The sequence below is a fragment of the Muscardinus avellanarius genome (genome assembly GCF_963383645.1).
Source record: "Muscardinus avellanarius genome assembly, chromosome: 16".
In the NCBI taxonomy this organism is placed as follows: Eukaryota; Metazoa; Chordata; class Mammalia; order Rodentia; family Gliridae; genus Muscardinus; species Muscardinus avellanarius.
The window spans coordinates 34,112,710-34,126,482 of record NC_137802.1 but is presented as its reverse complement, the minus strand read 5'-3'; the positions used below and the strand labels follow the sequence as shown (position 1 = coordinate 34,126,482).

Sequence of the window (13,773 nt, the reverse complement as noted above, 5' to 3'; positions counted from 1 at the left end):
TCTTAAGCCAGAGAGGCTGGCTTCGAACCAGCGCGATCCTCCTGTCTCTGCCTCCCAAGCACGGGGATTACAAGCGTGCGCCACCACGCCTGGCAAGAAGAACTTTATTTTTCACCACATAGGATAAAGGTGAAGTAGATAACTATGGCTATTTTCAGTGAACTTAATAAAAAATGAGCATTTTATTAAACATCATGAAATCAGTGGTAACTGATCAAATGTTAAACAGTTATACTAAAAATTAGTATAGAAGGCAGTGATGGACCAATAGTATTTAAAGTTGATTTTTTTTTTCAATACTGGGATTTAAACCCAGGGGTATTCAACCTTTTTATTTTATTTTATTTTATTTGAGGGTCTGGGGATGGAACCCAGGGGCATTCGACTTCTGAGCTACACTCCCTGCCCAGTTTTTTATTCTTTATTTTGAAACCGGGTCTCACTGAGTTGCAGAGGCCCTCACTAAGTAGCTGAGGCTGTCTGCGAACCTCAATCCTCTGGTCTCAGTTTCCCAAATGCTAGGATTACAAGACTGCTCGGTTCCATTCTTTTATTTTTAAACAGGGTCTCACTAAGTTGTGGAGGGCCTCACTAAGTAGCTGAGACTGTCCATGAACCTGCAATCCTCCTGTTTCAGCCTCCCAAGTACTGGGATTTTAAGTGTGCACCACCATGCCCAGCTAAAATTTTTTTTGGTTGTATTCCTGCCTCCGCCTCTAGAGTAGCTGGGATTACAAGTGTGTGCCACTATTTCTGGCTTTCTTTGCCAGGTTTTCTTATGTTTTAATTAGGAACAAAATGACTTTATTTATTTGTTTGTTTATTTATTTATTTATTTATTTATTTATTTATTTATTTATTTTGCCGTACTGGGAATGGAACCCAGGGGCATTCTACCTCTGAGCCACATTCCTAGCCCTATTTTTTATTCCTTATTTTAAAACAAGGTCTCACTGAGTTGCAGAGGTCCTCACTAAGTAGCTGAGGCTGTCTGCGAACTATGATCCTCCTATTTCAGCCTCCCGAATGCTGGGATTACAAGTGTGCGCCATCATGTCTGGCTTAAAATTATTTTTTTAGATGTACACAAAGTACAAAATATTTAGAGAAGATGAATCAAAATTGAATGAGATTAAATACAGGAATCTTTTTTGGAAGAGCATGTTCTGTACTTATATGCATTAATGAGTCCCAGTATGGGCCAACTTTTCCTAATGCTGCCTCATTTATTGCATCTATCTTATGTCACATAGGAGCTACATAGTGATTGTAAGAGGTTATCAAGTCCACTGTGTTGGAAATACCAGACTTAAGAGGACTGTTACTTGTGTTTTCCAGGTTGCTTCATGTACGAAATGGAAACTGCAAATATCATTTGGGTGAAGAAACATTTAAGTTAGCTCAAACATATATGGATAAATTGTCAAAACATGGCCAGCAAGCAAACAAGGCTGCACTTTATGGAGAACTGTGTGCACTCCTATTTGCAAAAAGTCATTATGATGAGGTAAGTGTTTTTAGGTATATATCATTGTGACCAGTACGTGCCTATTTAAAGAGAGGAGAGGTCAAGTAATTTGCTCTTACATGTCTTAAAATACCACTTTTACATAGTAGAATTACTTCACACAGTATATACTTGTATTGGAATTTTTTTGTGTGTGTGTGTGTGGTACTGGGGGTGGAACCCAGGGACTTTTCTACCTCTGGGCTATCCTCCCCGACCTATTTTATATTTTTATTTGGAAACAGGGCCTCAATAAGCTGCTGAGAGTCTCACTAAATAGCTGAGGCTGGCTTCGAACCTGTGCGATCCTCCTGTCTCAGCCTCCCAGGCGCTAGGATTACAAGTGTGCACCACCAAACCTGGCTTGTAATGGAATTTTTTAAATTAGATGAAAGGAATATATGTGAAATGGTTTTTTTTTGTTTGTTTGTTTTTTTTTTTTTTTTTTTTTTTTTTTTGGTGGTACTGGGGTTACTGGAAGCCCTTCTTCCTCCGGGCTACACTCCCAGACCTATTTTATATTTTTGAAACAGGGTCTCTTGCGCCAGCACGGCTGGCTTCGAACCTGCGCGATCCTCCTGTCTCCGCCTCCCAAGCGCGGGGATTACAAGCGTGCGCCACCACGCCCGGCAGTGAAATGGTTTTTTTTTTTTTTTTTTTTTTTTGGTGGTACTGGGGTTCCTGGAAGCCCTTCTATCTCCGGGCTACACTCCCAGACCTATTTTTACATTTTTATTTGGAAACAGGGTCTCCTAAGCCAGCGCGCGTGGCTAGCTTCGAACCTGCGCGATCCTCCTGTCTCTGCCTCCCAAGCGCGGGGATTACAAGCGTGCGCCACCACGCCCGGCAGTGAAATGGTTTTTAAATATAACACAGTAGCCAAGAATAAATAGCCTATAATCTTAGTACTTTGGAGGCTGAGACAGGAAGATCACAGATTGGAGGCCAGCCTCAGCAACTCAGTGAGACCTTGTTTCAAAATAAAAAAGGGGGGCTGGAGGTGTAGCTCAGAAGTAGAATGCCACTGAGTTCAATCCCCAGTACTCCCCCCATATCAAACCAACATGTAAAACTATAAAAAATATCTTTTTTTTTTTTTTTTTTTTTATACTAGGAATCAAAACCAGGGTCATTCTACCTCCAAGCTATACTCAGCTTTTTTTTTTTTTTTTTTTTTTTTTTTTTTTTTTTTTTTTTTTTTAAAGCAGGGTCATGCTAGGTTGCTGATAATCTCACTACTTTACTGAGGCTATCCTCGAACCTGTGATCCTCCAGGGTCAGCCTCCCAAGTAGTGGGATTATAGGCATATATGCAACCAGTCCCGGCAAAATATAAAATCCTCTTTTTTTTTTTTCAGTACTGGGGATTGAACCCAGGAGTGTTCCACCTCTGAGCTACACTTCCTAGCCCGATTTTTTATTTTTTATTTTGAAACAGAGCCTCACTACGTTGTGTTTGTAGCTGAGGCTGGGTGCAAACCTGCAAGCCTCCTGTCTCCACCTCCCAAGTACTGGGATTACAAGTGTGTTCTACCACGCCTGGCTATATGAAATCTTTATGAGCATGCTTGCATGTTTTCAGGAGTTTGTGTATATACTCCTTGTTATTGTTGATTTTTTGGTGGTACTGGGGTTCCTGGAAACCCTTCTACCTCCGGGCTACACTCCCAGACCTATTTTTACATTTTTATTTGGAAACAGGGTCTCCTAAGCCAGCGCGCGTGGCTGGCTTCGAACCTGTGCGATCCTCCTGTCTCTGCCTCCCAAGCGCGGGGATTACAAGCGTGCATCACCATGCCCGGCTGTTATTGTTGATCTTGAGTTCCTATATTTGCTGAGCTTGTTTTGTTGATGGATTGTTTTGCTGCCCCTTTGTGCAGTAAGGGTTCCAATTTTCCATACCAAAAACAAAGGACCCCACTCAGAAGTTTTTTGTGCATAGCTCACTTCACTGAAAGTAAGAGGGAGGTAAACATCAGATTGAGAATTAATGTCTGTCTTAAAAGTTCCTAGATGCCCCACTTTTTCTTTCTTTCTTTTTTTTGCATTACTGTGTATGGAACCCAGGGACATTCAACCTCCGAGCTACACCCCCAGCCCTATTTTTTCTTCTTTATTTTGAAACAGGGTCTCACTGAGTTTTGGAGGGCCCGACTAAGTAGCTGAGGCTGGCTGCAAATCTTCAGTCCTGTCATAGCCTCCCAAATACTGGGATTATAAGGATGCACCGCCATGCTCCGTTGTCTGTTGCCATTCTTAACTCAAGTGTGTTTTACTCAACACTTTCTATTTTGTTTGTCTTTTTCTAGGCTGTTAGAATTTAATTACCATTTCTTTCTACATTTGGATTTATACTGTTCCTTACTTATGATCTGTGCACTCTCAGCACTTTCATGAGGAATGTTCAAGTCTATTGTTTCCTGGATAATTTATTTATAAATAAGTAAATCCAGCTGGACATGGTGGTACATGCATGTAATCCTACTATTTAAATAAATAAATAAATGCTTCATTGATCTCTAGGAAACTATGTAAATTTTTAGGATATAGCATAATGAATTATCACCAACTTTTTATTAGCTGTTCTGAGGCAGCATCAGTCACAAACAGCAGTGGTTTGTGACAGTTCTTTTGGGGGGTGGCTGGGGATTGAACTCAGGGGCATTCTACCTCTGACCTACACTTCCCAGCCCTATTTTATTTTATTCTTTAATTTGAAACAGGGTCTCATTGAGTTGTAGAGGGCCTCATTATGTAGCTGAGCCTGACAGTGAACCTGCAATCCTCCTGTCTCAACCTTCCAAGTACTGGAATTACAGGCATGTACCACCACACCTGGCTTTAACAAATATTTCTTGCTTATGTTTGGGATGACTATAGTTGTACTTAACAGGATAGCTAAGCTGGGCCTGGTGGCACATCCCTGTAATCTCAGTACTTGGGATGCTAAAACAGGAGGAGTGCAGGTTTGAGGCCAGCCTCAGCAAAACCTTACTTAGCAAAACCTTCAGCAACTTAGTAAGACCCTGTTTCAAAATAATACCCCTGAGTTCAATCCCAGTACCCAAAAAAACTATATCTAAACTTTGATAAAGATCTACTTTAGCACATTTTTCTGGAATATTATAAGCCTTTGAGCAGGGACAGAATTATGGACATGGGAAGTACTGCTAACTTTCCCAGAAATGACACATGTCATTTGTGATTTATTTATATGTGTGTGTGTGTGTGTGTGTGTGTGTGTGTGTCTACACACACACACACACACACACACACACACACACACCTCTTTTTGGTTCTGGAGATTATACCTCTGAGTCATCACTGGCTATTTATTTATTTATTTATTTAGGTGGTACTGGTGGTGGAACCCAGAGGCTTTCTACCTCCAGGCTATACTCTCAGACCTATTTTTATGTTTTATTTGGAAACAGGGTTTCACTAAGTTGCTGAGAGCCTCACTAAGTAGCTGAGGCTGGCTTCGAACCTGCGCCATCCTCCTTTCTCAGCCTCCCAAGCACAGGGATTACAAGTGTGCGCCATCACTCCTGGCTTTATTTATTTATTTTGAAGCAGTAGTCTTCTATTGCTGAGACTGGTCTAGTGCTTAGGATCCTCCTGTCTCCGCCTCCCAAGTACTGAGATAGCAGGTTCTCTGGCACTGAACTGAACTATACCTCCAGCCCCTCACTTGTCTTGGTTTGAAGGGAAGTATGTCCTTCGCAGATAAGTTGGGGAAAAGAATAGTACAGTGAATGTTAAAAATGGTATTACAGTCTACCATAGTTCTAAAGAGTTTACCTTACTACTTTAGAACAAAAGCAGAATATTTAGTATGTTAGTTTCTTTTTCTTTCTTTCAGTTTTTTGGGTTTTTTTTGTTTGTTTGTTTTTTTTGTTTTTGTTTTTGTTTTTTTGCGGGTCTGGGAATGGAACCCAGAGGCATTCAACCTCTGAGCTACACCCCCTGCCCAATTTTTTTATTCTTTATTTTGAAACAGGGTCTCTCTGAGTTGCAGAGGGCCTCACTTAATATAGCTGAGGCTGTCCGCGAACCGCGATCTCGGGTCTCAGCCTCCCAAATGCTGGGATTACACGCGTGCACCACCACGCCCGGCATTTAGTATGTTAAATACTAAGTAAAACAAAATAAAAACAAAACCAGGTTTTGCTTTGTTTTTGTGATACAAGAATTGAATCCAGGGGCGTTCTACATCGGAGATGCTTCCCAGCCCCCATGGTGGTGCCTATCTGTAATCACAGTATGTGGGAGGCAGAGACAGGAGCATAGCAGGTTCATGACCAGCCCCAGCAACTGAGTACGACCCTCCACAATCTAGTGAAATCATGTTTTAAAATAAAAAATATAATATGAGCCAGGCATGCTGGCGCATGCTTGTAATCCCAGCATTCGGGAGGTTGACACTGGAGGATCACAGTTCACAGACAGCCCCAGCTACTTAGTGAGGCCCTCTGCAACTTAGTGTGATCCTGTTTCAAAATAAAAGCAGGGCATGGTGCCGCATGCTTGTAATCTCCGCACTTGGGAGGTTGAGACCGGAGAATCACACAGGTTTGAAGCCAGCCTAAGCTACTTAGTGAGGCTCTCAGTAACTTAGTGAGACCCTGTTTGCAAATAAAATATAAAATAGGTCTAGGAGTATAGCCCATGGAAGAAAGCCCCTGGGTTCCACCCCCAATACCACCAAAAAGAAAAAAGAAAAAAAAAATAGGGCAGGGGGTGTAGCTTGGAGGTCAAATGCCCATGGGAAAAATGTAAGAAGCAGGATCTCTCTAAATTGCTGAAAGCCTCACTACACTGCTAGGTCTGTCCTCAAAGCTGTAGTCTCCTGTCTTAGCCTTCCAAGTACTGCGATTACAGGAGTGCCCCAGTATACTTAGCTGTAGAACAGGTCTTTTTACCTAATTTACAGTGAGTTAAATAGCTTTTTTCTCATTTTTTAATTCAATACCTCTGAACAGTTTCTTAAGTGAAATGGAAGAAAAGGAAACTTGGATAAGAGAATAAATTGTAATTCTCTAATATACTTTTATCTGTTATAATTCCTTCATAAAATTGTTTTCTTTTTTTTTTCCCACCACAATCCAGTATCTGGGCTTGAACCCAGGGCCTCATACATGTTGGGGAAGTGATCCACCACTGAGTTATATCTCCTGCCTTCATTTCTTTTTATTTTTTATTTATTTATTTATTTTTAGTTAGGGTCTCACTAAGTTGCCCAGGCCAGTCTCAAGCTTGTAATCCTCCTGCTGCCTTCTCCTGAGTAGCTGGGATTTCTAGGAGTGTTCACTGTCTCCTGCTGGCTTTGTTTCCTTATAACAGTTATTGCTATCCAAAAGAATTTATTTTGCCATTGTCTTTTCTCCTCTTGTTGGTCAATATGAGAAGAAAGGCACTTGTTTTGCTTCCCACTACATAGCTCAGTGGTAGCTCATTGCCTGCCCTTAACCTCTCTGCACCTTTGTTTTCCATAATAACAGCATATCTCTCATGGGGCTGTTATGTCAACTAAATGTACTAATGCCCATAAAAAGCATTTTGAGCAGTAGCTGGCACCAAAATAAGCACTCAGCTAAACAGGCAGCAAAGTATAAAATAGTAAGTAGGGGAAGTAAAGACAGGATATCTAGAGAGGGCAGCAACTTGAAAGACAAATTAGGTGAGTTAAGAGGTTAAAGGAAAGTGTTGTATATTTAAAGCAGAGGAAATGATATGTGCAATGATTTCTGGGCTAAAGAGGCATGTCCTATATTTTCTGAGTATGTGTCACATATCCACAAGTTGTGACTCAGAAAGGCTATAGATTTTGTGGTGCTGGGAATTGAACCCCCAAAGGCATTCTACCTCTGAGCTACACCTTTAGCCCAATTTTTTTTTTTTTTTTAGTATTTATTTACTTACTTACTTATTTATTTGTTTATTTATTTATTTTTGTAATACTGGGGATGGAACCCAGGGCCATTCTGCCTCCAAGCTATACCACCAGCCCTATTTTTTATTCTTTATTTTGAAACAGGGTCTCACTAAGTTGCAAAGGGCCTCACTAAGTAGTTGAGGCTGGCTGCAAACCCACGATCCTCCTGTCTCAGCCTCTCAAATTTTGGGATTACAAGTGGGCGCCACCACGCCCGGCAGGAATCTCTTGTTTTTGTTTTGTTTTGTTTTGGTTTGGTTTGGTTTGGTTTGGTTTGGTTTTGGTGGCACTGGGGATGGAACCCAGGGGCTTTCTACCTCCAGGCTATACTCCCAGACCTCGTTTGTACTTTATTTGGAAACAGGGTCCCACTAAGTTGCTGAGAGCCTCACTAAGTAGCTGAGGCTGGTTTCGAACCTGTGCAATCTCCTGTCTCAGCCTCCTAAACGCAGGGATTACAAGCGTACGCTACCACGCCCAGTCTTATCCCAATTTCTAATTCTTTCTTTTGAAACAGGGTCTAAGGAGTTGAGGTTGGCTGCGAACCCAGATTCTCCTATCTCAGCCTCCCAAGTACTTGGATTATAAGCATGCACCACCATGCCCGGCTCTGTGTGTGTTCTTATTCAAATACTTGATATCTTCATAGGAAAAATTTGCAGTCATTTTGTTAAGTACTGTCAATTTGATTTATCACAATTCTATTTAAAAATATTTTTTAGGCATACAAATGGTGCATTGAGGCAATGAAAGAAATTACAGCAGGCTTACCAGTCAAAGTTGTGGTGGATGTTTTAAGACAAGCTTCTAAGGTATGAATACAATGTTAGAATTATTAAACAAATTACAGGATTTATCACACTTTAAATTTTAGTTAACCTAGTTTTTTTGTTGTTGCTTTTGTTTTTGCGGTATGGGGATGGAACCCAGGGGCATTCTACCTCTGAGCTACACCCCCAGCCCTATTTTTTATTTTTTATTTTGAAACAAGGTCTCGCTATATTGCAGAGGGCCTCACTTAAGTAGCTGAGGCTGTCTATGAACCTGTCCTCCTGTCTCAGCCTCCCAAGTATTAGGATTACAAGCATGTGCCAGAATGCTTGGTATTAGTGGTTTTTTTTGTTTGTTTGTTTTTGTTTTTGTTTTTGTTTTTTTTGCGTAATACTGGGGATTGAGCCCAGGAGCATTCTACCTCCAAGCTACAGCCCAGCCTATTATTTATTTATTTATTTATTTATTTATTATATTTTTTTAATGAAACAATGTCTCACTAAGTAGTTGAGGCTGTCCTTAAACCGCAGTCCTCTTGTTTCAGCCTCCTAAGCCACCATGCCCAGCAAGTTAACCTAGTTTTTAACATCTTAGTTATCATATACTTGGAAGGAAAGAAATTACAACTAGAACCAAATAGGAACAACTTTTTTATTTTTGAAGAATTTTTTTTTTTACTATTATAGTCAGAATATATGAACTATACTTACATTATTACCATAACAAATGTTTGAGAGTTTTAACATTTTTTCACTTTGTCTTTAGGCTTGTGTAGTAAAACGTGAATTTAAGAAGGCAGAACAGTTAATTAAACATGCAGTGTACTTGGCACGGTAGGTGATTGTTATTAAAAATACTATTTTTAATTGTCATTCTGCATTACATCCTAATAGTTTCATATCTTTTTATAGGGATCATTTTGGATCCAAACACCCAAAATATTCTGATACACTGCTAGATTATGGGTTCTACTTACTCAATGTAGATAATATCTGTCAGTCTGTTGCAATTTATCAGGTATGTTAATGGTTCCCCTTTTCTTCTTTTCACATAAATTGACTTGCTGACCTGTATTTGTTCATGGTATATAAATCACTATTTAAAAATAACTCTATGAGCCTTTCCTCCCTCTTGTGGGAACTTCATTATCTTACCAAGTAGCACCTAACAGGCTTAAACATTAATATTTTAGAAATTAAAGAGAATTAAAGGAAAGAATTATTGGGTTTTGATCCCATACTTAGGAGTACTTTTATGTATTTTATTTGCTCAGATGTTGGCTTATTATAATTAATCTAGTGGGTGTCAATAGAGCTGCATTTTTATTAGCAAGTGGTAATAGGAATTTCAGGCCTCCTGGTTACTCTCAGGTAAATGGTATATTGTGCCATGGGTCCAGAGCATGTATTCTTGATTTTACAAGTTCAGTTTTATAGAAGGATGTAGAGAAAAAACACTAGAGTGATTCTAAAACATAGGAAAGATATGATTATTATTAAACCATTGCCTTTTTAAGTCAGACTCCTTCACAAACTTAGGCTTTCTAGCAGACTTTGATGTTCTACTGTGATTACTTAACTTTTATGTTGGGGGGTACTGGGGATTGAGCCCAGCACTTTCTGCCTCCAGGCCGCACCCCCAGCCCTATTTTCTATTATTTTTGAAACAGGGTTTTGCTAGGTGATGAAAGTCTCACTACTTGTTGAGGCTGTCCTCGAACTTCTGATCCTCCTGTCTCAGCCTCTCAAGTACTGGGATTACAGGTGTTTTCTTGCTTTGAAAATTTGTGGGGTTGGGTATATAAATGAGGAAAATGTTTAAGATAAATTAGGTGGTGTTTTGTTAAGTCTACAGTATTAAATATTTAAATATTTTTATAACTCTTTCAGGCGGCCCTTGACATTCGACAGTCAGTGTTTGGTGGCAAAAATATCCATGTAGCAACAGCTCATGAAGACTTGGCTTATTCTTCTTATGTTCATCAGTATAGCTCTGGGAAATTTGACAATGCTCTGTAAGTTCCACATTCCTTTTCAGTGAAGAATTAAATACTGCTTTCTTTTTCTCTAATACAGTAGTATTTAATATACTTTAGCGATTAAATTAGTCTTCCTAGGGCTGTAAGAGAATACCTAAAATATTTTAAGTCATTTAAAAATCATACCCATTTATAGCCATTTATTTAGACTTTGTGTAGTTTAGTATTGAGACTCGTGTATTATTATCTGTGTAGACTATGACTTCTGTTGATTTCTGTCAGTGTTTTGATTACTATAGTAATCTCTGGCTATATAGCAGACTTAATAACCTAAAAATGTCTCGCTCAGATTCCACAGAAATACTGAATAAAATATAATAGTTACCCCTTTAGTAACTGAGCTTACAAAAATGACAGGAAATCCCCAGCACTCATGTGGATACTAATAATGGATACCCTTGGTACATAATAAATTGGGGTTTATAAGACTTTTTAGCCTATAGTAGATCATGAATTATAACTGAAATCTCACATAAGCCAGAATCAAGGCGGTATGTACCCTTAGGAAAAAGACAGGCTGAGGCGGGCGTGGTGGCACACACTTGTAATCTCAGTACTTGGGAGGCTGAGATAGGAGGATCACAAGTTCGCAGCCAGCCTCAGCTACTTAGTAAGACTCTGTTTCAATCTAAGGAATAAAAAATAGGACTGGTGTGTAGCTCAGAGGTAGAATGCCCCTGGGTTAAATCCCCAGTACTGCAAAAAAAAAAAAAAAAAAAGAAAAAGAAAAAGAAGACAAGCTGGGGATGAAAAGTCTCGTGGCAGAGAGGTGACAAGGAAACTTGATTCATTTGAGCTTGGGTTTACAGTTAACTAAGGAAAGGATCTTCATAGGTGGCTAGTCAGCATTCTCACTGCTGTGATCTAAAAATCTGACCACACAAAGTAGAGGAAGGAGATTTATTTGATCACAGTTTGGAAGAGGAAGGACAATTTGTTTGCTCAGTTTGGCCATTTTGAGATCAGTTCGTGTGAGGCTGCAGACCACTGACCTCAGGGCATGGTGGCGGGAAGCGGAGAGAGGAAGAGCACAGGGCTTCGCTCTCAGTGGAGGAGGCAGAAGTGGGAGGGAGGGAGGGAGGGAGGGAGGGAGGGAGGGAGGGAGGGACGGCTCTATCAGCCCTGAATATTAAGGAATGGCTCTTGAGGGGACATTCTGCATCTAACCAGAACAACAGGAGAACGTAGTACCTACACCTGGAGGCTGGGCATCTCACAGACTGGAGAGCATTAAAGAGTACTGGAAAGCTGCTATTTCTCCTAAGGTGCCTTCTGGAAGAAAATACGAAAGTATCAGCCCAAATCATACACGGTTAGCTCTGCCTAGAATGAAACCACCATTAGAAGTTACAAAATAAACCAAGCGTGGTGGCTCAGGCTTGTAATCCCAGCATTTGGGAAGCTGAAATAGGACAATCTGGCTTCGCACCCAGCCTCAGCTACTTAGTGAGGCCCTTTGCAACTCGGTGAGGCCATGTTTCAAAATAAAGTATAAAAAATAGGGCTGGGGTGTAGCTCGGACGTAGAATGCTCCTGGGTTGCATCCCCAGTACCGCAAAAAAAAAAGTTATAAAATATATAAAGAAAACATTCCTTCTGGGAATAAGGATCAATAGATAGCATGAACATTATTAGAACCCTGAGAATTTTAGTTAACAAAATTATTTTGGTAATGTGTATTCTTTAATGATTAAAGATATAAAATGAAGCCAGGTGTGATAGTGCACGCCTGAGGCTGAGACAGGAGGATCACAGCTTCGAGGACAGCCTTAGCAAGTAGTGAGACTCTGAAAAACATAGCGATGACCTGTTTCAAACGAAAAAATAGAAATTGAACTAGATGGTGTAGCTCAGAGGTAGAATGCCCCTGGGTTTGATCCCCAGTAAACACATACACACACGCATGTGCATGCACATGCACTGTGTGTGTGTGTGTGTGTGTGTGTGTGTGTGTGTGTGTGTGTATCTATCTATCTATCTATCTATATAATGGGTGGCAAACTATGGCCTGCAGGCAAAATAAAATTTTACTGGAAAATGCCAAGCATGTTCATTCAGCTATATCCTATGGATGCTTTCATGACAAAAGTGACCTAAAATATTTTTTATTGGCCCCTTAAAGATTGCCAGCCCTGACATAAAGAGGAAATCAATATTTTAGAGGGAAAATGAAGGGGGAAAAGCAGTTTGGGTTTTTGGTGGTTTTTTTCCTTCTACTTTTAAAGTGGTCTTACTGTGTTGCCCAGTCTGGGTTGGAATCCTGGGCTCAAGCGATCCTCCTGCCTCAGCCTTCCATGGACAGAGGTGCACACCACTGCACCCAGCTTAGATTTTAAAATAAAACAACTGATACCTGCTACAGTGGCTGAATACTTGAAAACTTTGTGCTTTGTGAACAAAGCCAGTCACATAGAATCACATCTCCTATGATTTCATTTACATGAGGTGTCCAGAATGGGCAAATCTACAGACAGAGAGTAAATGAATGTTGCTTAGGCTGGGGAGTTGGAGGGAAACAGGGGAGTGACGGCCAATGGTTTTCCTTTTGAGGTGATGAGAATATCTAGAACTGATTGTGGTGATGGCTGTGCAATGCTGAACATGTAAAAGAATACTTGTATGCTTTAAATGGGCGAACTGTATAGCATATGAATTATATCTTAATAAGAAAAGACCTGTTATAAAAGCAAAATGAGCAGGACATGGTGGGCACGCTTTTTTAATCCCCGCGCTTAGGAGGCGGAGACAGGAGGATCGCGCAGGTTCGAAGCCAGCCTCAGCTAGCTTAAGAGACCCTGTTTCCAAATAAAAATATAAAAATAGGTCTGGGAATGTAGCCCGGAGGTAGAAGAGTTTCCAGGAACTCCAGTACCACCAAAATATAAAAATAAAATATAAATAAATAAAAATAAAAGCAAAATGAGTAGCTAGAAGTAGAAAATATTAATTAGCATTAAAACTCAGTAGACAGGTTAAATAGCAGATTAGTAACAACTAGCAGGAAATAGTGAATTTAAAGATAAATTTAAGAAAATTTAGGATTACTTAAAGATGGGTGATAGGAGCTGGGCGTAGTAGCACACATTTGTAGTCCCAGTACTTGGGAAGCTGGACAGGAGGATCACTGGTTCATGGCCAGCCTCAGCTACTTAGTGAGATCCTGTTTCAAAATAAAGAATAAAACATAGGGCTGGAGGGTTGTACCTAGGAGGTACTGGGTTCAATTCTGTACTTTAAAAAAAAAGATGGGTGATAGGAACTAAAGAATTTTTTTTTTAAAGGAACTGACAGATAAAATGGAAAAATAACCTATATTCTGTTTCACTGTAAGTTGGGTCATAAATAACCAAACATGTCAGGTAAGAATACTGCTGTTAAGAATAAAGTAGATGGAGTTAAGAGAATAATGGTAGATTTTATATTTATTTATTTATTTATTTATTTATTTATTTATTTATTTTGCGGTACTGGGGATGGAACCCAGGGCATTCTACCTCTGAGCTACACCCCCAGCCCCATTTT

At 40.0% G+C, this 13,773-nt stretch overlaps 1 protein-coding gene across 1 annotated transcript in view; it reads left to right on the top strand.

Annotated features, from left to right (window-relative positions):
- Positions 1-13,773, top strand: part of APPBP2 (amyloid beta precursor protein binding protein 2) — a gene marked incomplete at both ends in the record, with an annotated part of 77,081 nt that overhangs the window by 51,949 nt on the left and 11,359 nt on the right. Inside the window, 5 exons of the mRNA XM_080713481.1 lie at positions 1,339-1,507; positions 8,165-8,254; positions 8,979-9,046; positions 9,125-9,230; positions 10,103-10,227. Of these exons, the coding sequence (XP_080569607.1) occupies positions 1,339-1,507; positions 8,165-8,254; positions 8,979-9,046; positions 9,125-9,230; positions 10,103-10,227 (558 nt within the window). The remainder of the gene's footprint in view (positions 1-1,338; positions 1,508-8,164; positions 8,255-8,978; positions 9,047-9,124; positions 9,231-10,102; positions 10,228-13,773) is intronic.